This window comes from Falco naumanni, chromosome Z (genome assembly GCF_017639655.2).
Source record: "Falco naumanni isolate bFalNau1 chromosome Z, bFalNau1.pat, whole genome shotgun sequence".
NCBI lineage: Eukaryota > Metazoa > Chordata > Aves > Falconiformes > Falconidae > Falco > Falco naumanni.
In genome coordinates this window covers 55,766,258-55,792,272 of record NC_054080.1, presented here as the reverse complement: position 1 = coordinate 55,792,272, position 26,015 = coordinate 55,766,258, and the positions used below count along the sequence as shown (strand labels likewise).

The 26,015-nt window shown below is 41.4% G+C and overlaps 1 protein-coding gene across 1 annotated transcript in view; it reads left to right on the top strand.

The window, feature by feature from the left end:
• Positions 1 to 18,415, top strand: part of RCL1 (RNA terminal phosphate cyclase like 1) — a 32,733-nt gene extending 14,318 nt beyond the window's left edge. Inside the window, exons 7-10 of the mRNA XM_040580013.1 lie at positions 6,031 to 6,187; positions 12,186 to 12,289; positions 16,864 to 17,357; positions 17,392 to 18,415. Of these exons, the coding sequence (XP_040435947.1) occupies positions 6,031 to 6,187; positions 12,186 to 12,289; positions 16,864 to 17,014 (412 nt within the window). The 3' untranslated portion in view covers positions 17,015 to 17,357; positions 17,392 to 18,415. The remainder of the gene's footprint in view (positions 1 to 6,030; positions 6,188 to 12,185; positions 12,290 to 16,863; positions 17,358 to 17,391) is intronic.
• Positions 18,416 to 26,015: the final 7,600 nt, after the last annotated feature.

The following is a 26,015-nucleotide window of genomic DNA, read 5'->3' as shown; positions in this document are numbered from 1 at the left end:
AAGCATTTTTCTTCTTTTCCAGTCCTTCACCATATTTAATATCCCAGGTTAGTAAGCTGTCTTGTTCCCCAAAAAGTGGAATCATTCACCTGGTGTGCAGGAGCCAGTTGACACAGAGAGTAGACTTATTTCTTTATTACAGATTTGCGCAAAGCTTGGAGCTAGGTGGTATTACACAAAGCAAGCCAAAAACTCAGAAGAACAAGAATAATATTTATACGGTCTAGTTATACATACATGTTTTCGAACCTCTACCTAAAATATACTATTTATTGGTAGTTTTTCACTGTAGTTTTCTATGGGTCTGTATATCTCACACTTCAGTTTAAAGTTACAGTGTATTTTTAATTCACTACACATCCGAGGGAGGTGGGGGGGTGGGTCTTGTAGTCCTGAATTGAGTCAGTGGTCACAGTCTCCCCTGGCCACCTTTGCCTTTCCCCTAGTTACAGTTTCATTCTGCCAACTTCTTGTCCTTGTTGCAGCCGGCTGGCTGTTGGCACCTCCTGGGGCAGAATGTTTTCCGTCCCACGCTTGTAGTTCTCCTTCCAGGACACAGCCATCAATACAGAGCTACAGAGATGTGACTAACCTAACTTCACTAGAAGAAAAGAATAATTTCATGTTGACAACAGTAAGATAACGGGGATGGAATGCATAGCTAGACATCATTGTGGTTCCAGACTCTTAACAGTGATAGAATTGTGAAAACTTTTCTGAGAGCTGTGTGATTTTGGGATCATATTTTGGTTTTTATGCATGTTTAAAGTGAAAAAGTCAAATTGGGGTGGCAGCATTGAATTTACTACTTGCAAGGATAGCCCTTGCAGAGGGATAAATAACGGCATGGGAAAAGGAACTCAATCCCTTTTTGCACTGCTGGTGCATGTGGCTTTCTGATGCTGCTGTGCTGTCACATCCAGTGTGTTTTAACCCTGATGGAAATGGGTAACTGGTGTATCCATCAGGAAAGTGGCGTTTTAATGCAGATACCAGTGTAGTGAAGGCAAAGTCTGCGAAAGAAAGATCAAATACCCTTTAATATCCCCCTGTCATTCTTTTATATACATTTGGTTTCCTCTAGTAACCAAAAGAGTTGGGATGGGGAGGGGGTATGGGCTTTTCCATACACAATAGCCTTATAATTTTCATGTTAGTAATGTCAAATTGATACTACGTTGTTAGGAATGCTAACATTTTGATTAATAATCTACTCTTCTAAATGAACAAAAATACAATTAGCTGTAAAATTAATAATCTTAAAAGGTAAACGGTCCTTGAGGACAGTTTAATTCTCTGTAGGCATATTCAGAGTATCAGACAATTTTTATGGATTAAATTTACAGGATACTTGATATTAAAATCCTTTTGAAAATATCAGTTTCAAATCTCCTGCAGGCCTAACGGTCCACTTTTTTTTTGGAGGTTGTTTCTTCACTCTTGTGTAATGTATCCAAGATTTCATTCCATTGGTCTTTATCACTGTAGGGGTAGTTGCAAGAACAGTGTATGGTCCCTTCCAGGTTTCTTCTAATGGTTCTTTTTTCCAAATTAGAACGTAGACAGAATCTCCAGGTTTGATTCCATGTGCGGTAGTATCTACAGGCAATGGTCCTTGTTTCTTTAGATACCTGTGCAGGGGTGACAATACTTTAGAAAGAGATACCATATAAATTATATAACTACTTCCTGTTACACACATCTGGTCACCTTTTCCCCAAAACAGAATTAACTGGGTATGGTTTCCCGTAAAGGGTCTCAAGAAGGCTTAATCTTTCTATACTTCTAGGAGTAATTCTGATTCTCATTAATGCTATTGTTAATACCTTCACCCACTTCAAATGAGTCTCTTGGCACAACTTAGCAATTTGTGATTTGAGAGTTTTGTTCATTCTTTTCACTTTCCCATTTGACTGAGGTCTCCAGGATGTATGCAGTTCCCATTTAATCTGAAGGAACTTGCGTATTTCTTGTACTGTATCAGCAATAAAATGGGGTCCATTATCTGATGATAGTACATCTGGTATTCTAAATCAGTGAATTACTTCTTTTAACAATACCTTAACTACCTCCCTTGCCCAACTGTTGTGACGCAGGACAGCTTCTGGCCAGCCTGAAAAGGTATCAGCCAGAGCAAGAAGGTATTTACACCTGTTGTGATTGGGCAACTTGTAAAAATCTATTTGCCAATGTTCTCCAGGAGTGATTCCCCTTTTTAGGTTGCCACGTGCTGGCCTTTGCTTAATTTTTTTATTATTTTCACAACAAAAGAGGTATTTCCTAGTAATAATGTCCACCACTGTCTGTATTTTTGGTCCTGTTGCATCTTGTTTAACACTATTGACCATTGCCTCTGCTCCCATATGAGTTTCTTTATGCAGGTTAGCAAGGATAGAGTTCATTAAGTGGGGAGTGACTAGGACTTGGTGGGTTGGCATCACCCACCACCTTTCTTTGTTTTTACTGCAGTGTAATATTTCAGCCTGTTAATTGTCTTTTTTCTGAATACTGGGGCAGTTCTATCTCCAATTTCCTTGCAGGTATTAATGCTCCTTGGATCTCTTCTGTAAGGCTGCCTTTTTTGCTGATGAATCTGCCTTGCAATTGCCTAGAATTATATTCCCTTGACCCTTTGCTTATTTTGGTTCCAATACTGCTTGCAAGAGATCCAAAATCTCACATCCATACCTAATGGGAGCTCAGCAGCCCTTTCTCCTTCAAGGTGGCTCCATGAGTGCACACTACTCTAAATGTGTATTTGGAGTCTGTATATATATTGATTCTCTGACTACGTCTAATGCTTAAAGCTCAGGGAAGAGCTATCAGCTCTGCCTTTTGGGCCAGAGTGTTTCAGGGCAAAGGCTGTGTTTCAGTTTCTTCATCAGTGATCATTACAGCATACCCAGCCTTTCTTGCTCCTTCCTGCACAGAACTGCTGCCATCAGTGTGTAATTCTACATCTCTGTCCTCCAAGGGTTGATCCTTCAGGTCTGCCCTACTGGTGCAAATTTGTTCAGTTGTAGCCATGTCATAAAACTTTTTTGTTCAGCTATAGATAATAAGGTAGCAGGATTTGAAGATAACATTGTAGAGTTGTGTCATCCTGCTCAGACAGTAAGGCTTGTTATTTATCTAACCGGCTGGGAGAAATCCAGTGATGTCCTTTATGTTCCAGTATTGCTGTCACAGTATGTGGGACCAATGCTGTGATGGGCTGACCCAGGGTGAGTTTGTGAGCTTCTTTGATTAGCACAGATGTAGCTGCTACTGCTCGCAAACACAGTGGCCAGCCTTTACTTACCTCATCCAGCTGTTGTGAAAAATAGGCCACTGGCTTTTTCCAGACCCCAGGGGAACGGGCAAGTGCTCCCAAGGCCATGTGTTGCCTGTCGTGCATGTGAAGTTGAAAGGTTTACTTAGATCTGGTAAGCCTGGGGCTGGGGCCCACATTAATTCTTCCCTGTCCTCATCAAAACACTTTTGGCATTCTGGTGTCCATTCAAGGAGAATACCTGGGCCTTTAGTAGCTGAATGTAAGGGTTTTGCTATCATTCCCTAACTTAGAATCCATATTCTACACCAGCCAGCCATTCCAAGAAACCCCCTCAGTTCTTGTTTGACCTTGGAACCATGATTCTACAGATTGCTGCTTCTTGTTCCGTCCTCAGTTCTCTCTGGCTTCTAGGAACTCCGTATCCCAAATACTGGGCTCATTCTGGTACTGTCTGTGCCTTTCCCTTGGACACCCGATCTCCAGCTAGAGCCAAAACGTTCAGTAAATCAACAGTGGCTTTCAGACAGTCATCTTTCCCCTCCACCCCGATTAAGATATTATCTAGTTATTGCACCAATGTAATGCTCCATTGGTTACCTTGCCATTGTTCCATCTCTTTTGCTAGAACATTACCAAATAGCATAGGCCTGTTCTTGAATCTCTGTGGTAGCACAGTCCAGCATAACTGGTTTTTCTCCCCATCTTTGGGTTCTCACATAGGAAGGCAAACTGCATCTGACTCTGTTCACTCAATGGATTGCCAAAGAAGGCATCTTTTAAATCTAATACAGTAAAATATATGTTAGTCTCTGGAACCACATTCAACAAAAGGTGTAAGGATTAGGTACCGCTGCATGAACATCAGGTATAATCTGATAATTGCCCACAGACCTTGCACTAATCGGAGTTGTTGGGAATTAGGTTTTCTCCTGGCAAAATTAGGGTATCATATTCTGATTGACATTCCTGAAAAAGTCCAGTTTCTAGAAGGGAGGCAATTAGGTATTCTAATCCCTTCCTAGCCTCCCACATTATTGGATATTGCCTCTTACTGGCCAGGCTCTGGGCTTCAGTCCTAGTTTTATGGGACTCACGTTTTTTATTCTTCTCTTCTTGTGGCAGCAGTACGATTGCAGTATATCTGATGCTAACATTGTGCCACTTCGGCAAAGCTTTTTTGATTACTTGGTTCCCAGTACTTGTGTGTGTATCTTAACAGGATAAGGAAGGAGCACAGTATGTCTCTATTCTAGTGCTGCTTCTGGTGATGAGTAAGACCTGCAAAGACTAGTCCAGCCCATCTGCATCCAGTGCAAACCAACTCCTGATTTCAGAATATAAAGTGTTGAACTATACCCCTTCCACAGTGCCAAAAGCTTGAGGAAATACATTGAGTGTCTTCTGCCATCTGGAATGTATCTCTGTTTTGAGATCTGCTGCTATCTAACACTAACAAAATCTGCCAGGGGATATAGGTATTGAAGGATACTTGTCTAAAGAATAACATCTTTGACACTGTGCTTATCTTGCTGTTTAGATCTCTTTCTTACAGGAAAGGAGAAGAAAAGCATCTTTAACATACCTTTTGTGCTGCTCAGCAAGTGCAGGCAGTTAAATATGGGTGGGAACCACCGATACCTTTCTGTTCCTGCCCTACTGAAATGCCTCTGGAGGAACTGTTGTTTTTCTGGCACTGGCAGAGTTTATTTGTATTGGAGTTTGGGGCTTGGTTTTGTGGTTTGATGTTGGTGACGTTCCATTTTGGGTCAGTAGGACTATTTTAATTTAAAATTTGGGGTGGTGGAGGCAGCAGGAGTGCAGAACTGTGGAAGATGCTGTACGTGGAGTATGTTTAAGTTAACCTTATTTTGAATGGCTAGCTGTTCCAGAGCCTATAAATAAGAGGACTGGTTATTTTTCCTATTCTTGCAACTTTCTGTTTTCTCAGCAAGCTGTACTCTGCCATTTGTGACTTCCCTGGAGCAAAAGTTTTTCTTAACTCTCACAATAGCATTTTGTAGGAATCTTAAGGTCTGAGTAAAATAGAGGGAAGTTGTTTCTTCCTTCAAGTCATATGTTCAGAATTCTTATCTGGTTGTAATGATCTGAATGGTAATGAACTGAAAGTGAAAAGAAGCTATTAGAAATAAAAGTAATGTGGATCAAACTTTCCTTTTTTTGTTCTCCTTCTTGGTGCCATGGCTGCAGTCTAATCTTGCTAAATATTGAAGCTTCCAGGAAAGAGCTCAATCCTAAAGAAAGTTTTGGTTTTGAATGTCACGGAGAAGAAACTCCGGATACCTTTGAAATGCTTATCAAATGTGAATTAAATAAATAGAAAAGGTAGTGGTTGGTTTTTTTAGTAGAGAAGAGTATTTCTGATGTTTGAAAGGTGGGGGGGTTTTGCTAGGGCTTTGGGTTTGGTGTTGTTTGGTTTTTTTGTTATGGTTTTGAGTTTGGGGGGGGGGGGTGTTCTTTTTTTCTCCTTTTTTTCGTTTTTAAAGAGTTTCTGCTAGGAATAGCCAGCACAGTGGATTTGGGGCAACTGGTACAGGGTTTTAAATCCTGTTGTTAAAGTTTTTTTGTGGGGCGAATCAAACGTACAGAACAGGAAATTTGTCAGCAAGTCCAGATTCCCAGTATTGTCCTATGACAGGAGCTGTTTGTGACTTGAGGAGGAGGTTGGCTGGGAGTAGTTCTTGGCTCATTGCTTCGTTCTCGTCTTTAAATCATACACACTTTTCCCTTTCTTTCAGATCACCAGGTTTTGGCTTGTGCCTTACTGCAGAAACCATCAACGGTACTATTCTCAGTGCTGAACTAGCCTCAAACCCTCAGGGCCAGGGAGAAGCTGTTTTTCCTGAGGAACTTGGCCAGAATTGTGCTAAACTGTTGCTTGAGGAGATCTACAGGGTAAGCAGCCAATATGTTTCATCTGTATAGCTGTAGGGGAAGAAGATGATGACCTTTTGCTAGTGGAAGAGGTTGTTTGGGGGCACCCTCAGACAGACTCAGATCCAAACATAAAAGTGATCTGATGCTGCCAGTGTCATCTTGATCCAGGTAGGGAGTGCTTTGGAATGGTTGTTAATAGTGTAATGATTTACTGGGCCATGTTGGTTCCTACGTCTGGTATCATAGCAGTGGCAGATTTTTCTCCTGTTGCTTTCTGTCTGCAGCTGAATTCAATTGGCTTCACATGGGCTGGTTTGGGGTTTTTTTTTAATAGTAAGTTGCAGGGGTGATAGTCAGTGCTCTTAAACTAGTGTTTGGAATGTTGCATTATGAGTGGGAGAACATATGAGGAAGAAGGGGGAAAAAAAGCAGCTAGCCTCAATACTGGCCGCTCTGTGGTGATGATGACAAAGTCAGATGTGCTGAGATCTGTTTGGTTGTATGAGGAATCTGCTGAATGGTTTGTTGGAAAGGAACTAGGACAGTGTTTGCATAAGAATCTTAAATACATTGCAGTCTTTTGCAGTGTAATTAATTTGTTTTAGTTATTAAAACGTTTTTTATGTGGTGAGACTTAGTGGATAGAGCGGTTTTCAGTCTTACAAATGATTTGGCAATTAGCATCATAGTATGTTTCTGATTTAATAAAGAACCTACCTGCTTTTGTGGTGTATTTCCACAGGCATTACGAATTGACGAAACACATTTGGCCTTTAGGAGGCAGTCACCTACAAACTGTACTCACTTTAAAAACAAGTAATTGCTCTGAACTTGGAACAACCTGCTAGGATTTTGCAAAGTATTAGAAGTGCCATTAATGAGATTCTGTATTAGGTAATGTAGTAAATTATAAAAATACCCCTTAACCTCATAAATCACATCCATGCCTGTAGTAGATTTTTTACCTGTGCTCATGTTATCTTTTCCTTTCCCTGCTGCCAACCCTTTGTCAGTCTGAATTACCAGTTTGCCCACTTGTTTCAGTCTTCCATTAATATTTTGTCTTTATTAAGTATATGCACCATGTTGCTAGAGGATTTTCCCTTTCTAGCCCAGGGTTCTTATTGCATAGGAACTCCACAAACAAATATTGTTCCTGGGTACAGTCCAGACCCCTTGCATTTGAAAGTTCAGCATGCATGGAGTTCAGTCATGACAAGTGACTGAAACATCTGTCCGTTTCTACAATTATGTAGTGACAGGTAGCTGTTTTTGAGGGGTGAACTGTTAAAATCTTCCAGCTCCCCCACCCCCAAACCAGATAAAAACCAAGCAACAAAACAAAATAATCACATGTAATTTGGTACATTTGTTGCTTTGTGTAAACCTCTTGGAAAATATCTTCAGGTAGTCAGATGTTTGGAGGCATCAAAAATCCAATTTCCACATACTTTTTATGAGCAGCAATAGATATTTTTTTCCTTTGAAAACCACCTTGGCAGATTGAAACCAGTGAGGGAATTTGTCCAGATAATATACTTTTTTCAGAGTTGGATGTTGGAGAACTTCTGAAATGAAGAGGGGTAGAAAGGCCTGAACCAGGTAATATTCTGCTTTTAGTGTACTGCAGCCATGTGAATGTGATGAGTCAAATTCTGCAGAGCACCAGGAGAGTGAGGTTCTTGGGACAACAGGAAAAAAAAAAAGCACATTTGAAGAGGAAACAGGATCAGGCAAGTCTTTGAATGATAAAGGCCATGAAGTTTCAATGCCTTCAAAGATCAGATTCTGAGCGAGTGAAGTTGTTGGCTGTGGCCTGCTATGGTACTGCTGGTACTCCTGGAAGGCTCTTTTACATGTGGGCTGCTTCAGTCCAAGAGTAACTGACAGGTGCTGAGCAGTGAGTGTTCAGACTACTAGCGGTCCTCCACTGCAGCAGCTCATGGTGGAAAAGTTCTTGTTTGCTTCCATTTTTGATTGTTGTACTGCTTATCCACGGGAGTGCTCAGTCCTTACTGTTCATCGGTTCCCTGCCCCATCTGTCATAGGCAGTGTGGTGGGTTTGTTCTGTAGCTTTCAGAATGCACACTTGGAATTTGTGTGTGACTGACACACACGCTCACACAGTGCTAGCCAGGAATTTGGAAAGATGGGCTCATTTTCTCTCTCTTGTTTTTTGGGGGTTTGTTTGAGTTTTTTTGAGCTTAGGTCAGTTTGATCTAGTGTTGACCCAGACAGGACATAAAAACATGTTGCAAAACGTGCAGTGTTTGTTTAGTTTGAAGATACGGGTGGTTTTTTTTAAGTCTCTTTGCCTAGATAAGGTGGCTAGTGAAACAGTAAAAATTTGGGAAAGCTGTGCATGGAGCAATAATAGGTTGCTCTGAACAGGCACTCTTTAAGTCCCACTGTCTTTACACCAGCTAATCACAGAATACAGAGCTCAAGGGAGAATTTCTCACCTGGTGTTTAGATCCTTTCTTTATGAGACTGTTTCTTCACCTGTTTCTTTGCTTGTAGGTACTGTGCTGCAGGAGCCAAGGAGGGTTGACCCGAAAAGGGCATCCTGGGAGCATTGGAGATAATTCTATATAGAAGGGCTTTAGCTATCAGGATCACCCACAAATCTGCTGGAGTTCATTACTGTTTGAAGGGGCCTACTTATTGTATTTGTTTAATTCTTGCTATTATGCAAACTTTACCACCTAGGTAATCTAAGGATTTGAGTCTTGCTATGTTAAGTGCTAAATGATCTCTTTTACTAAGCCTTCAAAAAGAAATGAAAGGGATCGTATGATTCTTGGAATCAGTGGACCTTTTTTTAATGTACCTTTGTTGATGGAAAGATGTGGGAGCTAATTGACTAATAAGTAGGCACAGTGCTAATTACAGTGGCTCTGAAAGAGGGGGCATGGAGTGACTGTCTAGCATTGTCTTTTATAAATCCATAAGCAGTTCTTACCTAAGCTTAATTGTAGAATGCCAATAAGGATTTTCCTTTTGTCTTTGAAAGGCATTGATTATGGGAGCTTTATATAGCAGGTGATTGGCATAATGGAAAGGCCTGGAAGAACTGCAAAAGGATCGAATGTTTCTGTTCCTTGTGGTCATGAAAAACAGGGGAGGATGCAATATCTGTTTAAGGCTGAGTTCTTTAATGCAGAAAGGTTGAGTTGTTAGGGGGCTTGAAGGTGCAGGAGGAGTAAGGCTGGGGTTTTTTATTTAACTAGAAGTAAAAATAGTAAAGCATTTCACTGAAGGCTTAATTTTAGAGATGGTCTTTCTACAGTATGACAAGACTGCTCCATTCTTCTAAGGAAAACCCAGAACACCCAAAACCAACCAACCAAACAACAACACCCCCCTCCCCCCAAACCCTCTGTACTTCACGTAACAAATTATTGAGTTAAGCAAGTGTGTACCGCACAGGTAAGAGAGGAAATTGTGTGAGTATATGCCAAAACATAACCAAGACTAAATCAAAGCTGGGGTCAAACTTAGAAGAATAATCCTCTCCAAAACAGTGTTATCCAGTACCCAGCACTGTGGTATTTGTACGTGCCTATCAGCTGTGGTATTTGTATAACGGCATTTCAAAATGGAGTGATTAAGTGATCCGTGTATCTAATTTTCACATCCAGCTGGATCTGGCTCTGTTGTCAATGGAAACAATAATGGAGGAACTGCAATGAAGTGAATTAGTGTAGACTAGAAGATGCATCCTGGGTTGGTAACAAGTGCCAGCTATTTTTGGAATAAATGTCAGTACTTTGGCTCTGACTTTGCCCATCTCACTTCTCATGGGGACATTGTTTTTATTTTGTACTCTTGAGTAAGTGGCAGGGGGACTGAGAGAAAAAAGTTGGCTTCCTTAAGAGTGGCATGTCCTTCCTTTGACACATTACTGTTCTGTCATCATTAAATTACAAGCAAATTACTTAATTTGTCTGCCTGGCAACTGCCTCTGTGGGAATGGGCATAACAGCACATTGTTAATGCACAGCAGTAGTAAGGACAACTGACTCACTGCAGCAAGAGAGTTCACGTAAGCATCTGGGATGTGATGGATGCATCATGTGTTGCTATATTGTTAAGGACGTGGTTATCTCCATGCTGATTGGAGCTTTTGTCATAAAAATAGATGTTTTCTGATTTTTTTTTCAGCTTTAGAAAAACAAAAAGAAGCTCAGAAAATTTAAAGTTTTCATCCAAGTGTTTAAAACCATTTTGAATTATTAACAGAACTACAAATACAGGAAGTCCTGTGTCAGGAATACTCCTTACCAAACTCTTATCTGCTTCTTATACGTGTTTCAGATTGGCAAATGTTGCTGGTGAGAGCTGTGGCTCTAGATCACATCAGCCAATTCTGCAGGTACCCTGTTTGCTCAAGATAAAGCACAATTTTTATCAGCTTCATAGACAGCATTAGGTTGAGTGCATTAACTTCACTTTTGGTATGTCAGGTTCACACAGTTAAAAGGGCAAGGGCAGCTGTAAGAGCATGTTGCTAGGAGTTAGGTCATGGTAGTGAATGTAATTGAAAGATGTTCATTCACTGTGGTGTATCTTTTGTTGCATGTAGTGCAGAGGCTTTTTTCAGAAGAGTGGAGCTGAGATGTGTTACACTGAAGCAAGGCTATCTTGAAGATTACACCTTCAGTAACTCTTCTTGGAAAGGTCCTCCTTTCTGCCCTCGCACCAAGCAAATGTGATGAGGTTGTCACATCATTGCGTTTTCTTAATCTGTGTAGTCCAAAAGTTACTTTGCCCCTGCTTTGCCTTTTTGGGTTATGGTTTTATCTCTTAAAGCAGGGGTCCTCAAACTGTTTAACCAGGGGGCCGGCGCGCGGATGCAGTGGCAGGCAGCCATCTGCGGCTGCTTGGTTTTCCCCCCCAACCCCCGGCAGAGGGGTCTGTAAATACCGGGGGCCAGATTGAGGACCCTGGGGGGCTGTGTCTGTCCCGCAGGCCATAGTTTGAGGACCCCTGTCTTAAAATGATGGCAGGTTACTCCTTGCCCACAAAGGTTACTGTCAGTTCAACTCGCTAGAGAATTTGGTTTTATAAGAATGAATTTTTAGTTTTGCTCTCTCAAGAGAGCCTATTCAGAGGGCCTAGCATGAGGCCTGATCCAGCAGGAAACTGTTGACAGATTTCATCTGCCTGTGGATGAGGATGAATAAGAGGACAGGCTGAAATCGTGTTATGCCAAATATTTTTTTCTATTTGCAATACATTTGCATAGTAAATAATTAAAGGTAAATTCTCTCTAAAGCAGTTTTGGCTGAAATTATCCCTTTTAATTTATGCTCAAGCTTTGTAAACAGAGAAAGCCTTCCAGTTCTGATTTATGTATGCATCATAGTTAACATGTTCCACATACAAAACAATTTACCATGCACATGTGACTTACTGCAGTCGAATATGTACAAAAGTGTGTAGTTCTACATAATTTTATGAATGGCTCTTTCACATAGCAATAACAGAAAAATATTCCCAATTTAAATATGGGAGGGGAAATGTTTTAAAATGTAATACCACAAAAGTTAGCAGCAAGGGCTTAAGTGGATATGTGTGAAACAACTTTCAACTTGCTGGTTTGCACCGCTGGTGCTAAACTATTTGTCCAAATGTAAATTTATAGTTTCCATAAAGTGCTGCAATTCATGGTATCTTCAAATGTACACAAACTATAATTAATATCTGTTTTCAATTTACTGCAAACAAATTATTTAGTGCTTACAGTCTGTGATGTTAGAAGAGAACAGGTTGGGAGAGATGGGAGGGATCTTTAATGTGACCTTGTTACAGGGTTTTCTTTTAGTTCTGTTCTTTCCCAGCCTGCCATGTGAAATCAATTTGTCATTGTTACAAAATCTGGATTTTTATCTTTCTGGCCCTTGAAAATTGGGAGCGGTAATTCAGCTTTTTAAGTGTGTCTTTCTCCTTCATTACTCCCATCCCAAGTTCTAGTTTGTACAGAGATTAATTATTAAAACATTTTTGTTTGCAGGGAGGCTGTGTAGATTCAACAAATCAGAGCCTTGCTCTGCTCCTCATGACCCTTGGACAACGAGATGTTTCCAAAGTCCTGTTAGGACCTCTGTCTCCATACACGTAAGTTGTTTTGTTCTGTTTAATTACCCAGTCTTGTTTAATTCGCTAGTTTTATTGCACAGCTGTTTTTTGTATATGGAAGACCTTTGCCTGTGGCTATGAACAGAACAACTTGTACCCATCTTCAAATGAGACAGGTGGTGTAAGTTACCTAGTGTTTATTTCTACATGTTAGAAGATGATTCCCTTACTGTTCTCTGTTATGCCGGGTTCTGAGAATTGCAGAGCTGGGGTTTATTGTTGGTTCCTGGATTGTAAGTGTACATCAGTTTGCTTTTTGTTGCCTAGCATACACTACTATGTTTTCCTAGTGATCTTTCTGTAACTGTGGCCCCAAACAGCAAGTTCAAATGGCTAGCCAAATGCTAAAACTGTGATTGTCCATCAGTAAGGAAACAGCTTAAGAGTTCAAATCATGGAGGTATGTGCAACCCCTAAGCTTTAGTCCTACCAGGCAGTGGACTGCTAGTTAGTCCTTCAGTCTCAATTTTTGTTAAAGCTTTGTCTGTGGGTGGTAGTGGTTCAGAGGATAGAAAAAGACTAAATTTCTTATGTTGCTAGTTGCAGCACGCAGGTTAGGGGAAGGGCATCCAGTACCAAAAATCTCTTTATCTGATTTTTGATATCTGACCAAAAATCTGTCAGACTGACAAGTAATTGACTAGATCACGATTGTTCCTAGATACTGAGCAGTTTTCCTTTAATAAAATGGAGTGAGGGTTGTTTATCTGACAATGGCATCAAATAATAAGACTATGAACTGTCCTTTTTCGGTTATCATGGTACCGGTGCTGTATATGTGAAAGGTACAGTACTGTGATAACTGAAGAATGGTGGTGCCATCACATAAGAGCTAGAAATTGCCTAACTGCTACTCTCAACCCCTGATACCTTGGAAACAACATTGATCAGATTTTGTGGGTAGCCTGCAGTTGCACAGGGGTAATCCCCTGTAAAGTAAGTATCCATGTGAAAGGCTTACAAAAAGTAGGTATTGGTGTCTGAAGTGCACAGTTAAGCATGTGAAACAAAGCAGTCACTTCTCATTGTCCAGTGGGGTGTTTTGTTGGGGTTTTTTTTGTAATGCTATGAAAATCACGCAAACATACTAGCTTATTTTGTAAGCAGGCTGATTTCAAGTGGGTGGGTTGTAACTTCTTCCAAATTAAGAGTGAGTGGCAGGGATGAAGGTCAGGAGCATACATCCTGAGGCAGCATGTGTTACAGGAGATCATAAAATCTGTGATTTCTGTGATTCATTGGTCCTATGAGGATCTGTTCAGAGATCACACAGCTCTGTCTGGAGCACCCCCATGCCCTCACCAAGGCTGCTTATAAACGGTGGGGAAATTTGCCTCCTGAGCAACTCGCTGGATGCACAGGCTTTTGAAGTGCACTGTAGCTCTGTCAGGTTCCACTTCATTGTCTCCTTTTCTCTCTTGGCTATGAGATCCCTGCATTTAACTCTTTCACCCTGTGGAATCTGAAGCTATTTATAAGCCCCGTTAGCTAGATTGGCTTCCCTGCCTAGCACCGTGCAGCGCACGTGCGACAGTTCAGCTGGCAGATGGGAGCGCTCTGTGCGGACATGGTGCTTTGGAACACGTCCATCAGAATGAGGAAACATCTCCCAGACGGGTGTATTTTCACAGGAGACATCCTTTGCCCCCGCTAACGCCGGGTGGGGTGGGGGCAGGGCTTTCCTGAGTGGCCTCGGGGCGCCAGTCCCAGAGACCATCTGGCCCGCGGCCACCTGGATTAGCGCCTCCTGCCTTACCCTCCCGATTTCGCAGCGGTAAGCGCCGCTGTCAGGCCGAGCTTAAAATCAAAGGCAGGGTGCTGGCGGCGGCGGCGCCTGGCAGAGCGGGCTGGGCTGCGCGCCGGTGTGTCGGCGGGGGCCGGGCCGGCGGGCAGCCTGAGCGCCCCGCGCCTCGGTGCGCTGGGCTCGGGGGCCGCTCGCCGGGGCGGGTAGGGCGGCTCCGCCCGCCCGCCGGGCCCAGGGCCTCCCCGCGGCGTGGCGCCCCCTGGCGGGCGCGGGGCTGCAGCCCGGGCGGGCTGGGCCCTTCCGCCGCGGGGGAGGGCGCTGTGCCCTGACAGCGAGCTGCGGCGGCGCAGTGGTCGTGTACCTTTTGGTGTTGCTTACCAGGCTCCTGCGAAAAGGTAGCGCTTAGGTAAACCAGGCTTTTTAGTCTTTTTCTTACACACCCCCCCCCCCCCCCTTTTTTCTTCCTTTTTGTTTATTACAATGCTTTTTTATTTGAAGGGAGCGGTCCCTGAGGAACACCTCCGGTGTGGCTCATGTGGCTGTCCCTCAACCTGAGAAAGAGTGTTCAGCTCTGCCTTGTTCTTGCATGAACACACTAAATTTCCAGGAAAATAAGATGTCCTTGTACCTCACGCCCCCCTCAGTCCCCGGGTCCATAGGGCCTCCTGTTCCCTGAGGCGCAGACTGCCACATGCAAACCGCTCAGCCCTGAGCTAATGCCAGCTTGCTCTCTGCTGCGCTGCTGGCTCACACCCTGCCTTCCCCCCTCTTTTTTCTCCTATTTCCAGGGCTCTTGCCACTTGTGCTACTGCTGCTGCAAGACAGAGCTGGCTTCTTGCTGCTCCCAGGTTCTCCCCGACGTCCCAAGGCAGCCTCCCCCTTGCTCCCACTCCCCCTGAGCCCCTCGGGTGGACCCCGGGGCTGCAGCAAAGCCCTCTGGCTTTACTCAGCCCTTATTCAGAAGGGAGAAGAGATGGGAGAAGCGCAGTGTGGTCCACATACATGTGAAGGGAGGTACAGGCTGAACTGATCCCACTAACGTGTTGCAGAGTTTGCTGATCAGCTCGTATGATTCTCCCTGAGTCCCTGGCTCCATGCTGCCTCTGGCATTTGTACATTTTATGCTCTGCCCTCTTTGCAGTTCAGCATGCCACTCCTGCTGTTTTGGGCTTGGCTGCTTTCTTGTCACACTGCCAGAGGTCTGGGAAGGGACCCAGCTAAGGAGAAGGCTGGTACAGAGCTTGTTGCCCATCAGCTTTACTGAAGCATTTGTGCCAACATATGCCGATCTGCCTAACAGCAGAAATCAGAAACCTTGCAGTTGAAGAGGCATGGAAGAAAAAGGGGCTTTTCAGTTCTCTCTTCCCACTGTTAATCCATTTTGAGATGAGACAGCTGGTGTTTGTGCTGAGGCCAGTTACCACCCCAGGAAGGTGAGATAGATGTACATAGAGCATGGGGTGCCATGTGCCTGCATTCACCCTGTAGAGGTGTTGACTGCCCCAGAGATAACTCAGATCCTGCTAAGTACAGGGTAGGTAATGGCAGCCCCACTTCAGCACATACCCGAGCACAGGAGTATCAGCACTTACCCACTGGAGTGGGTAAGGCAATTCTTGCTCCTGCAACTTTTGTTGTGCTTATTGACAATTTCTGTGAATAGGAGCTGCCAGGAGGATTTCAGAGGCCTCATGATGTTGCAGTGGGGACAGTCCTATCCTCTTGGTCCTCTGATTCCCATTTTGTGGGTACTTCGCCTTGATTTGGTGTAATGATCTAAGTGTGATTAGCTTGTGATTATTGCTGTCAGCATGCAGAGCAGAGGTTTTTTCCAGATTGCCAGCAAACTAATGTGTGGACTGGACATGCACATGCACAATCCCTTTCTTTAAAAGTTAAATTTAACCTGAGAAGGGCACATACCAATTGCTGCAGGATTTTAAACCTTAGTTTAATACTGCAGGCTTGCTTGTGGCCCTGCTTAGAAGAGACCAGACTTCTGTCAGGAGCAGTTGCCAATTTTGTATTTGTAGCCTTTTGGTGTAATTGCTTGTTCCGTGTTTTGGGGAAGCCAGTAGGAATGTTTTCTTAGCTGTTTTTGGTTTTGTTTGTTTAATACTTTTTAGTAGTTTTTCCTGTCACGCTCTAGTCAGTGTGCATTTAGGAGCACTGTGTCTGTTTAGTGTCTTCATGCCTCTCATTCTAAAATTATAAAAGGAAAATTACCTTTTTTCCCCCTAAAAATAAAGAGAGAAAACAGGAAGAATTCTGTATCTGAATGTGATTGTAATAAAATATTTAAGAAGTGGACAAGTTAGTAATACAAATCAAACACGTTATAGTATCTGACATGTCTCTCTCAAAGTATGCACCCAAGGCCAACCTTTTGCTATCCCTGTTTATCTTTTATTTCTGCTTTAAAAATGGGGAGTGGGGGTTGGGCTACAGCACGTCACTATGGGGTTCATATAGCCCTGATGGACAGTCAGCAGCATCATGAGTAAGTGACCTTGCCTGGCTACATCTCTTCTTTCTCTTTTCTTTCTTCTCTTACCAGTTTGTCTTGCGATGTTACCAGGCTTCCCTTCTCTTTCTGCTCATACAGAGGGTGCAGTGGTTTCAGTAGGGGTCACTAGCCACATTCTACAACACGAGGGAGGAGGGCAAACACCGTTTGGAGCCGTTTCTCTGTACTAAGCAATTGTTTTCATGTTCTATTCACTGTGCTTATTGCTAGAATCTTCATTAGTACATACTGTAATGGGCTTTCTGTTCTGTTTTTAAAACTCTGTTGTTTTCTCTCCTTTAGAATTGAGTTTCTGCGACACCTGAGAAGCTTCTTCCAGATCATGTTTAAAATTGAAACAAAGACCCCTGAGGAAGAGCACATGGGCGGGGAGAAAGTCTTAATGACATGTGTTGGCATTGGATTTTCCAACCTTAGCAAAACTATAAGATAAGAAACATCTGTAGGCTTCATGAAATAGGATGACAGAAAACACTGCAAAGATCTGATAAAACCTGCCTTTCCCTGTGCCTTTTCTGGCACAGGGAAACAAATGGTGATTCCAGTGCAGAGGTACCCAAGCTTGCTGCATGTAAACAATCAAGCTGACTTTAGGCTATCTAAACAGACCTGTGCTGTTTATAAATGCAATGCCAGTATTCTGTGCTGCATGGAACGCCCAGCTGGAGCCTCAGCTGGCTTGGGACTCTTTGCACTGTATTCCACTGAATGGGACACAAATGCCTCTTCTGTCCCTGTGCTCTCAAGCCTTATTGCAGTGGGTGCTCTAGTTTTGTGTAACCAGACTTCAGTCATAGATTTTTCTGAAAGGTAACCAGACTTCAGTCATAGCTTTTTCTGAAAGGTTTAGATAGAGATGGAAAACAACGTTGACCAAAACGAGCTTTGCAGTGCAAAACAAATGATCACAACAGAAACATTAGCTTCTTGAGGTAGTTGCAGAGACAATATTGGCATGGAATTGAAAGTAATAAAGGTGTGTCAGTAATTTTCTTTGTTTATGCATTGCATATGTATAGAATTTGTCAGATGCTTCACTCCTGACTAAATTACATTGACTAAATTACAGTTTCACAGGAAGAAAAAAAAACCCTGTATTATAATTTTCCTGGATGTGAGAATACTGCAGAAGAGATCACAGCCTGTACCAACTTGTTTTAGCCTCCTCTGCAAAGACAGGCATGGGAGGAGAAACCTCCTTAACAGTTTTTAACATATTACATGTATTTTTTTAGGTTTGTTTGGCATGCCACACTGCAGTTCACAATGAGTTGTGAAAGGTAGCAAAAAAAGCTGTAGGCTTGGAGGGACAAAATTAAATTCAGTAATGCCATCACATCTTGTGCAGCTGCTTCCTTTTGAAAGAGAGGATAATGGTGTATGGGCGCTGCTTGGATTGACAGGTGCAAAAAGTTTCTACCAGGATATAAATATTTACCTAAGAAAGGCTTTTGGTAGATTCCAGGCAAACCTGCTGAAGTTAATACTGAGCTCCTGACAGAAGGAAATAAATTCATACTTGACTTCAGACTACACTCAGTGTATCTACAGTAGAATAAAACAATGTCGAAAGCTGGTGTATATATAGACCAAATACTAGTGACTGTGTTATAATGGTCTTAGAAACTTTATCTGATGCCACCGTAAAGTGGGCATTAGCTCTGTAATAGGAAAAATGTATATTGGACCCAAAAGGACTTTGGAAAAAAGTTAGGTATTTTGATTAGTGTTTTACTAATATTGCAGGCCGTGTGAGTCATTTTTGTACTGTACTTTGTTCTTGTTGCCATCTATCTAAACATGTTTTGGAAAAATAAAAGTATTTTTTCCTAAATAAGTTTTTATTTCCCTTTAAAACAAAGCAAACAACAACGAAAAAAAAAAACCCTGAACCTTTTCTCCAGCCCTATAATATGGCAATTCAAAAGATAAATGGCTATTTTGTACTGATACATCTAAAGAACAGCTTTGGGAATTGCCAGGGTGGGAGGGAGAGGGAGAGGCCCTTCTTAGAATTTACTAGCTTTCCAAAATTTTATTTGCAGCTAAGGGAACCCTAAATAAAATGGTAGAATGTGAAATAAAACTCTTTTACTGTATGTTTTAAATTTCAAGTTACATTAGGAAAAATGCAGGCAAGGAAAAATTCACCTTGCTTACCTCTGTCACCTGTGTAATCAAAAAGTTAGAAACTCTCCCAGTCAAAATTACCCTAAACACAGGGAGCCACTGATCCAGAAAGTAAAATGTACAAGCTAAGATTAATAGCCACTGGAATAAAAATATAAAGCTGATGCTAATTAAAGATACAAGTTTGTAGCGCAGCTCAGATTTCTAAAATCAGTGTAAGTAAAAATTTGTAAGTGTTGTCACAACTTCAAAAATCAAAAGCTTTATTGTTTTTAAACTTTTAAAACTCAAACTTTGAAGCTATGACAGCTTTTGCAAATGTTCCATTTGCACCAAACTGAAAGAGCAATGTGTTACCCAGGTAGAAGATTGTTCAGCAATTGTGTAAGGTAAGACTATGGTTCTGAATGGTTATCCCTCAGCACTCTCAGGGCTGACAGTTCTCTTCCATGTGTCTGGAAAGGTGCTTCTGATTTCATACAAAATACTATGCATCTGCAAGTTGGGTCTAGATCAAAATATGCATGAGTTTTGATTATTCTCTTTTTGTCTTTTAACATCACAGAAGTGAAAAACAGGGGAAAAAAAAGGCTTGTTTGTGTGTCAGCATTCAGAAGGCACCTGGTTCAGTAAGGCTTCCTGAGAGGTTTATTTAAGTATGTGTATTTAGAAACACATCTACAGATTCAGAATGTCTGTGCAGGAAAGGGTTTCTACTGCAGAATGTTTCTGAGCACTGACTGTAAAAATCTACTTCATAATTTACAGCACAAGTGTATTATCCAATATTTTCACCTTGTTCCTTGTGACTTAAATAATGTATGTAATGTACTTTCAGAGGAAACATCCACAATAAATCAGGGCTAAATAAGGCAGCCTAGAAAACATTCCCATTTCTTTTGTATACATGCTTGTCAGGTTTTTAATAAAAATACTGTTTCCTCATGCTTCACTATTAATGTCAGTAGCAAGCTTACCTGTCAAACAGTGTCAAAATTTTGTTCTAGGCTTTTCTAAAGTAATAATATATGAATTCAAAGTGAAGAAGAGCTGATTTGGAAGGATCTGGCTTTTTCCACAGTATATAAGTTTCCACCTTAGAAGAACCAGCTATTACAGAATGCACAGGCTCCTTAACAGCTTCTTACTTAACAAAAGCAGGGGGCTAATCTAAAGCTACACCATCTGGGGCTGGCCTTATCACAGGAAGAATGTGGCAGCTCCCTAAATAGTTTTTCTTAATTTTCAGTTTCAAAGTACAAATAAGGAATGAACATCTGTTTCAGCCTGCAGAGTTAAATAAGCATTGTAAGCAGATGGTTTTTAAGACTTGAAAATTATGGTAAGAAGTATTAATGAAAAACTAAGGAGGTGGGTATTACAGAATTCTATTACCCTTCTTTTCCCTCCCCTGTCCCACAGGTTTACACAGAAGAGATCAATTTGGTCAGAAATGGCTGAATAGCTGTTGAGACATTGTAGGAAAAATACAGGAAATTATCAAAATCCTCACTCACCTGACTAAAACACAGAGTAAAAACTTAATCATGCTTATTAAGTTCATGGCATTTTCTTCACTGACCTAGCTTTCAAAGAAAGAGCTGCTATGAGAGAACTTGACTGAAACTTCTGTTTTCACACCTTTTAAGATTTCAGTAAAATCTCTCATTGATATCCCTTGCCTTATATCTTCTCCAAGCAAGAACAATGCTATTAATTAACTATTTGAATTGGTTTTGCCAAGTCATAAGCACATAAATTTAAAAAAGATGCATTGTTTGCATTCATGTAATGAAATTCTTGGCTTTACGGATTTTTATCCTCTGTTCCAAAGTCTGTGTTTTGGAGAACTGCCTTTGTGCCTGTGTGCAGAAGAATGAAGTGACTCATTTGTATCCCACAAGGAGCTGGACTAGAAAATATCAAGATCCACAGATTCTCAGGTCTGTGCAAACATTTATCTCACCTTACGAGTGCTATAAGCACATTGTGGCACTACAAGCCTGTCATGAATGTGTGGTTTAGGTTGAGTCACTTAAAAGCATTACCATGAAATGTATGAGCAAAAAAGTTTTAATAGGAATTTGTGGGAGTGTGACTTCAGAAAGTTTGATGGCAAGGTTCGCTCTGTTACTTACTACTTAGATAAATCACAAAAAGAATTAAGTTAAAATTAAGCTGGAATGGTTTACACAGACTAAAACTGTGAAAGGCTAAGGGAGACCTTCCCACTGAGTCACAAGGTTCAGAGTGGACCCCCTTGCTTTCTAAACTCTTAACAGAGCTTAGGTGGGGCTGGATCCACTCTTAGTCTCAGACCTGGACAATGGTTTATGTCTAAAGAATATAAGGAATATTCACAGTTTAATGCTGGTCATAGGATGTTAGCAGTGCTCGGTCATAGACTAATTTACCATTTACAAAGTGAATTGAATGGGATTTATGTAAATTATAGAAATGGCTTAAATATGGATTCAGAACAATACACTTCTTATTATGAAGTTACTAAATCAGTTCACACACGCACACAGACACGAATGAATAGAAGTGCAGAGATATATGTACAAAGATACACCTGTTGCAACTTCCCCTCAAGTTCAGTGCATACTCACGTCTGCTGCCTTCGCATTTCTCCACAGACGAAGGGCTGAGCCTTGAGGCAGAGGAAAATTAGCCCAGGTGTTGTCCTCAGCTTTCTGTGGTGGTCCCTCTCGTACCACAGACTTGGGAGACTGAGTTCTGAGAAGCGTCCTGCTCAGAAGGAGATGCTGCTTGCACTCTGCTGTGGTCCAGGAGAGCTCAAAAGGCCTCACTGAGGGCCTCTTTATAGGGTTGGAGATGATTTGCTTTAGTCGTCAGTAAACTTCTATCCTGACCATGATCTGACATAGTTAATGGCGTTTTCCCCAAAATTCCATTGACTGTGGTATCATACCACTTGCAGTCATAATAAAGAGTGTTCCCAGGCTTGTTAGGGATGTTACAGTCCAGATAAGGAATGCTCTAAGGATGTCAGGTGGTGGTGGTGTTCAGATAAGGGATGTTTCTAGTACAGCCAGTGCTGTTTCCCACTTCGGTCCTGCAAGAGTTGCCAGTACGGTCAAGGGACTCTTAAACAACTGCCGAGCTCATGACACAGAGGCTAAGGCCTAATGGATTCCAGAGTTTGTGGAGCAGCCCAGGGGAGGGAGGGAGATGTACCACCACAAAGCCTAAATCTCCCTGGCTTATTTCTGCTCTTTTTTTCTGTTTTTGTTTGTTTGTTTGTCTGTTTTGTTCATAGGAGTTGTTTGGGTTATTTTGTCTACAGTCAGTTCTTGCAAAGACCAGATCCTGCCATTTTTACTTAATAAAGATTTCTTTTGTGATACGTCCCTTTCTCTGCTGATCTGTTCTCCAGCCTCCTGTTAGCTCCATAGCTTTTCCATGTTGTACAAGCTGCTGTGAGGTTCTGAGTTGCTGGATCATTTCCTTGCTCTGTCCTCTGGTATGTACATGGATTTCTCTGGAAGCGAACTCTCTGGCCACTCACCCAGACAGCTTCCCTCTCTTTTGTCCAGCTGTCACTCCTGTGACTCACTGCAGGGACTTTCATCCAGGGTTTATAAAACAGAGAAGTGAATAGATAACGTTGGAGTTCTTCTAATGTGCCCTAGTAGTCCCCAGCTGTGGAAACAAAGCATTGCCCTTGTCTCTTCCATCTCAGATGTCCCCTTGAAGGCTTGCCATCTTGGAGTCAGAGAGTTTAGGACCAAGAGGGGTTGCTAATTACACCAAGTCTGACCTGTGTGTTAGTACAGTCTTCCTCCTTCGAGGGAAATGACAGCTTTCAGAAGGGCCTCCACTCTTCACCAGGAAAACTGAGGCATGGTATTTCCATTACACAGTTCTGTGAATTTGTTCTAGCATTTAATCTCTTGCTGTTTAAAATCAAGTACTTATTTTACCTGGTCAGCTTTCAGGTCCTGGTTCTTAGAGTACTCAAGAGCCTTGTGTGATCCAATATGTTTCCACCCCATGAAAGACCTCAAAGGACAAAAATTTTGGCTTTGGGATCAGAAAGCCTTATCTGACACACAGACAAAAGGTCTTCTGGCTGAATCCCCTGAGTTTTGAGGTGAAGCAAGAAAGCAAACTACTTACTAACACTCAAAGTTTCTTGCTGATTAGCATTAAAAGATATGGGCTGCTTCAAAACCAGTGGCACATCATGTTACTAGACAACAGGCTCATTCTTACAAAGTCCTGGGCCTAAGGGTTGCACAAGAGAAAATCTTGACATTCAGCTCCACTCTTATGAAGCTAAAAGACTGTACTCTTTCAGGACCCTCTGTTAAGTAAGCAGACCTAGAGTTGCATTTACTTAGCAATATTGTGGGGGTTTCTCCCCTTAACTTCCACTGGTGAAAGCCCTGACTGTATTTCACTATATAAGGTGTCTACCACTGCTACTACAAAGACTATTTCTGACACAAAGACAGCATTGGCTGAAGAGTTGGAGATCTGGGGACTTGATAGTACTTTTTATCTCCTTGCTTTTCACAGAAGCAGGGCAGGGAACACAAATTACCTCCTTACATTTAAAATATTATAAAATATTGTTCTTTATGCCACTAACATTTTATAGGGAATAAAAAAATATATTCACAACCCTTGTGTACATGCCAGAATATTTTTGCAGCACTAGCTCACATAACAAATCAAGAAATGCAGATGCTAAGGATTTCAGTAACTGTGTGTCAGCTACCACTCTCATGACAATCCACTCCTGCTGGTGTTCCTGCAGCTGCTAGCCAAATATTAAACTCTGCAAGCTGTGTGTGGCATGATATGTTAGTTTCACTTTTGGGGGGAAGCAGAAAAGTGGCGATTCCAAGTAAAATCAGCCTCCTTTGCAATCTTTTCAGCTTGCTTCCTCTACCATTTACTGAATGGTAGCCCATTCATAGATCAGCAGAGTATTTATTTAAGTTGCCTGCTGCAGCATCTCTTCTATACAAACTAGCTGCCATTTTCACAATTTCTGCTGACCAAAAATATCTCCAGCTGCATTTGCTGGTAGTTGTAGGCTTTTCACCTATGGCTGACTCAATTGCATAGCAGCAGAGCAGGCAGAAGAGAAGACATTAAAAAAAAAACCTGGAGGGATGGATTCAGGTGGCTCACCTCAGGGGACCAGGTTTGCCCCCCTGGTCTAGTTGTGCCAAAGGTGGTTCCAGGGCTGCAGGGCATTTTTGTGGCTTCTCTGGCCCCAGGAATGCCAGGTTCAACTGTGCTCGACACGGGATATGGCATTTAGCAAAAATAATGAAAAACAGCTTTCCTTCATTTCTGTGGATGAGAACTAGTTGTACTCATTCAAGCAGTTAGGTAAACACTTCTAATTTTTTTTTTTTTTTTGGTCCTCCACATGAAATTTAGCTTAGAAATTACATATTTTGAAGCTACTCTCTGTGAGGGCCAAACTGAGTTAATTACTGTTTCTGCCTCACATACAACTACCTCAGCAACATCCGTTGTATCAACACAGAAGGCAGGCTAGGAAGCTTGATAGCTAGCAATGTATTTCTCTTTAATTAAGGGAGAACTTTCATGCCTTGTTTTTCATGTTTGCCTACATGTGAGGAACACTTGCTGGAACTGCTTATCTAAAAATCTTCCTCCTCCAAGAAAAGGAGTTTGTGGAAGCTATTTCTGGGTCCTATGATGTTCTCTCTGAAAGCTCAAACTTTTCCATTACGCTACAAAAAGTGGAATGAGGAACCAATGTTTTAAAACATAATAGTTGCTGGGTGCATTTTTTTTTTTAAATAGGAAATGAAAACAGTTGAATTTAATTTACTGTTTTAATTACAAAGAAAAGACCTAATCAACGTGACTGGAGTTCAAAAGTAAAGGAGAAAAATAAGAGCGACTGACACAGGTTTGATGTTATTTGTGCCGATGTAATTCCAGAGCAGCAGTGACAGTTACTAGTTAATTAAAATTATGTACAGTCTGACCCCACAATTAACTAATTAAAGCAGTGTTACCAAAGTGGTGTCCTGTGGGACAGACCTCTCTGTTTATAAGTGCTTCTTAGCTGGTTTGCACAGATATTTAGCAGGGTACCTTTCTGAATCCAGACAGGGAAATTTACTTCTCTGTGAAAACCCTGTGCTTCTGCTAGTTTTAACTGGAATTGGTCAAAAGGTTCAAAAGCAAAACAGCTATGCTGAAGATACTTAATAATTTATTTTTAACCTAAAATGTTTTGATGTTACAGTTTTGCCAGTGTGCATATTTGATATCAACACTGATATCTAGATGCTTCCTGGAGTAACTTACTTTTTCAGAAATACTGATAAAGCAAAGCATCTCGTACTGACTCTCACTTCAGCAATAATTACTTAGGACTTCTGAAAAATCAGCACAATGCATATTTTTATAATTTCATTTCAAACTGAAATGTGTTTCTGATTTTAAATTAAACTCTGCTCATTCTTTTTGAGGACTGACTGTGAACGGTAACACAACTTGTTACTACTTTGTACTATCAACCCAACCAGAAATAAAACTGAGTAGAAGCAAAAGTGAAACTCACTGTCTTTGCTTCACTCTCTAGTACTAAGATGAGAATACCAAAGTGGAAAAAATTGCTACAAACAACTGAAATGTTTCACTTTGAATTTACAGTAAGCAATTTAAAGAGTTTTAGAATCTTCATAAAAGGTTCTTGCTTGTATATTTATGTGTGTGCCAAAGATCTTGCTCTTCAAGGTCTCTGGTGATAGATGTGAATATAGTAGGCAGTTTGGAAAATGTCCAAGATATACTTGGTTCAGTGTTACAACATTAAATTCCATACTGCATTAAAGTAGCCTTGTAATTGTATCTTAATCATACACAAAAATGCAAAAAAAATTTTCAGAAATATCATTACGGTTGAGATCTCTAGAGGAAGATCCCAGAATTTCAACAGCAGACCTTGAAGGGATTTAGTTCTCTGTTCTGTTGTCTTCTGTTCTTTTAGTTTCTAGCTGTATCACACTCATATCCTGTCACACTGGCTAAAGCGGATTAAATTACATTAACAGATTAAATAATAATTAGAAAACCCAACAGGATAAGAAATTACTGACCAAAATGAATTTATATAAACATTAACTTTTGAAGCTTCCTGACTTTCACAGATAGCTGGTGCTGCTAAACAAGTTCAGGAAGGGTAACTTTCTGTAACAATGCAAAGCAAAAGCACTTTGACAGAGCTGCAGTCCCTTGCACTTAAAATCAGATATCAATAATTAGTACATCTTTAACTTCTA